Consider the following 3,115-nt stretch of genomic DNA (forward strand, 5'->3'; position numbering starts at 1 on the left):
GTTGTTCCTGGAAAATAACTTATCTAACCAGTTCCAACTGTCCAAGCAATTAAAGAGTAGTTCATTCATCTTCTTACACTTTTCCCAGAACAACAGAAAAAGGAAGCAACATTCGTCTTCTGGACCTGCTAATAGTACTGGCACGGGTAACACTGTTGGGCCTTCACCAGGCTCACCAGCATCAACACATACCCCAGGTGATGGGATGACTAGCGTGTCAAAAGGCTTGATGATGTATGGAGGAGAGGGAACTGGTGGTATTGCATCTTCTACGAATCAGCTGGTAATTCTTTTACTTTTTTCATGCAAATGTTTGTTTGCATTATCTATTTCTAAACATACGATTTTTGTATTTGTTAATGAAGTATTTGGTTGTTATGTTGCTTCATGGATCTTTTATGGTTGAGAAGTTTTAATTTGCTAACTATATCATGAATTTAAAGTATCATTCGCTATTTTAAATCTGTTTGCTCTTCTTGCTTTCTTCTGTTGTACAGGATGACTTAGGGGAGACTTTTGGAGACATCGGTTCTTTCGAAGATAATGTGGAATCGTTCCTGTCAAATGACGGGGGAGATGGAAACATCTATGGCACATTGAAGCAAACTCTTACTGAGCACAAGCCTGATTCTTCAAAAGGTAATAGTCTCACAATTGTACTTGTAAATTCTCTGTTGTTTTTCTTCTTTGGTTTCAGTATGTTAACTTAAAGGATACATCTCAGGTTTCTCCTTCGGTGAAGTTGGTTGTATACGCACGAGAAATAAAGTGACTTGCTGTCATTTCTCATCGGATGGGAAGTTGCTTGCTAGTGCTGGACACGACAAGAAGGTAGGTTGCTTCAGAGTATCTGATGTCTTTAGCATAAGATAACCGGATGATAGTTTTATTTCATTCTGTGGTATGTGAATGTAGGCTCTGTCCTCTGTTTACTTCATTACCCATATCCATTTTCTTCTATGCTTTGGTTTCATCCAAGAAATTGTAAATTGTAAATTATGAACCATTTTCCATGTATATATCAGGCAGTTCTTTGGAACATGGATACTCTGCAAACACAGAACACCCCTGAGGAACATCAATACTTGATTACAGATGTCCGCTTCCGGCCTAATTCTTCTCAACTTGCAACTGCTTCATTTGACAAGTCCGTGAGATTATGGGATGCTTCCAATGTTAGTATTCTTACATTCTCTAAGTGTTTTTCTTATAACCACGAGATGTAGTTGCAGGCCTTAGCTGTAGTGCGTAGCACTTCATACCATCATACAATTTGCCAGTTTCCAGTTAATTTGCTGTTAAATAAATTTATGCTCAATAATCTTCTGCTGAACTTATATATGCAGCCTAGCTATTGTTTGCAAGCTTATACAGGGCATACTTCTCATGTTATGTCGCTGGATTTTCACCCGAAGAAGAACGATCTCTTCTGTTTTTGCGATAGCAACAATGAAATTCGCTACTGGAGTGTTAGTCCATTTCAATGTACTCGGGTGTCCAAGGTGTGCTTTCTATTGTTAATTACTGTTATTTTCTTAATCCACTTTGCAGAAGTAAATTCCTGTTGAGCTATGTTCAACTTCATATCCCTCTGTTTGTAGCAAGGAGGCAGTGCACAAGTGAGGTTTCAGCCAATGACTGGCCGTCTGTTGGCTGCTGCTTCAGATAAGGTGGTTTCCATCTTTGATGTCGAAAATGACAGGCAAATTAATTCCTTCCAGGTTTGTTTTCGTGCTAGATGGCTTTGAGGTTTTCCTATTAGCATTATCTGTTGTTTCTATTTTCTGGGTGTCCTAGGCTTCATTTTACTTTTCAGATAAATATGGGTGTTTGGTTACAGGGACATCCTGGAGTGGTGAACTACCTGTGTTGGGATCTAAATGGCGAGTTACTGGCATCAGTTAGTGAGGAATCTGTCAAAGTTTGGTCATTGACCACCGGTGACTGCATTCATGAGCTAAGTGCTACCGGGAATCAGTTCCACTCTTGCGTTTTTCATCCTAGTTATTCAGCTTTGTTGGTGATTGGAGGAATGAGGGTAAATAGTGTTCTCCTTTTCTTAAGCACTCTTGTTCTTAAGTCTGTTTAATTCACGTCGGTAAGATGTCACTTAAGTCTGTTGGACTACATGTTCATACACTTTTGACTGTTTAGTGACAATGCCCACACTTCACTGCCGGCCATTACAGCAGTCTCTGGGTTCCGGCTGACTGATGCTTTGTGAATTTATGTTGCAGTCTTTGGAGCTGTGGGACATGGTTGAGAATAAAAGCATGACAGTTCCAGCACATGATAACATTATCGCTGCTCTAGCACAGTCACCAGCGACTGGAATGGTTGGTTCTGCAAGTCATGACAGTTCAGTCAAGTTATGGAAATGAAGCAGATAGGATTCAATGTCAAAGATTTCACCATAAAAGCAGTTGGCATTTGCTTGTATTTTAAGCATGTAACAAAAAATATTTCTAGGCATCTTTATAGCTTGTTGTTTTTGATAAAGAATAACCATGATTGTGCTTGTTATAGTAAACATTAGAGAGAGGTTTGCGGTTGAGAAGCAAGTTGCACTGAGCCATAATTCTGTAGTGTTAAGATAATTTCTTCACCCTTGATTATTGAATATAAGGAAATCTCAGCTAATGAAGAATATATTAATAATGCAACTTGATGGCTCAAAGGTCATTGTCACATCACACTATTAAAATCTCTAGTTCATTGCATTTCCATTATAGCCACTAGCCCACTACTTATACTTAAGAAACGGCATACGAATTTTATTAAAATTGAATTCATAAAGTAATTTGGATTTTATTGGTCCAAATAAATATTATGGGCTAATATAATGGAATTGTTTATAGAAATTTTATACCTTATTTATTTTAAATAAATACCCTTTTAAAAAATTATATTTCATAGCTACCTTTTGATTTTTATAGCAAAATATTTATTTATGGTCACCTCCTACCCTTAAGCCATAAAATATGCTTTGTATTATTTTTCTGTCCGACTCAAAGCAAATCCCTTCAACCACTTCTACTGCCTAATCCCTCGAAGATCTCTGTAGCGTAACTGAGTACAAAGATTCATGCTTTTCTAGCTTATCAAAAGTAGCAGC

The 3,115-nt window shown here is 37.7% G+C and overlaps 1 protein-coding gene across 2 annotated transcripts in view; it reads left to right on the forward strand.

Moving 5' to 3' along the window:
* The window catches only part of LOC109220066 (transcriptional corepressor LEUNIG_HOMOLOG-like), a 7,444-nt gene extending 4,822 nt beyond the window's left edge, over nt 1–2,622 (forward strand). For both annotated transcript variants that reach the window (XM_019384527.1, XM_019384528.1), the window contains exons 12-19: nt 89–283; nt 498–639; nt 725–831; nt 1,026–1,175; nt 1,347–1,502; nt 1,602–1,721; nt 1,841–2,038; nt 2,238–2,622. In XM_019384527.1, coding sequence (XP_019240072.1) covers nt 89–283; nt 498–639; nt 725–831; nt 1,026–1,175; nt 1,347–1,502; nt 1,602–1,721; nt 1,841–2,038; nt 2,238–2,381 — 1,212 coding nt within the window. In that variant the 3' untranslated portion in view covers nt 2,382–2,622. The remainder of the gene's footprint in view (nt 1–88; nt 284–497; nt 640–724; nt 832–1,025; nt 1,176–1,346; nt 1,503–1,601; nt 1,722–1,840; nt 2,039–2,237) is intronic.
* The last annotated feature ends 493 nt before the right edge of the window (nt 2,623–3,115 follow it).

Source organism: Nicotiana attenuata, unplaced genomic scaffold (assembly GCF_001879085.1).
Source record: "Nicotiana attenuata strain UT unplaced genomic scaffold, NIATTr2, whole genome shotgun sequence".
NCBI lineage: Eukaryota > Viridiplantae > Streptophyta > Magnoliopsida > Solanales > Solanaceae > Nicotiana > Nicotiana attenuata.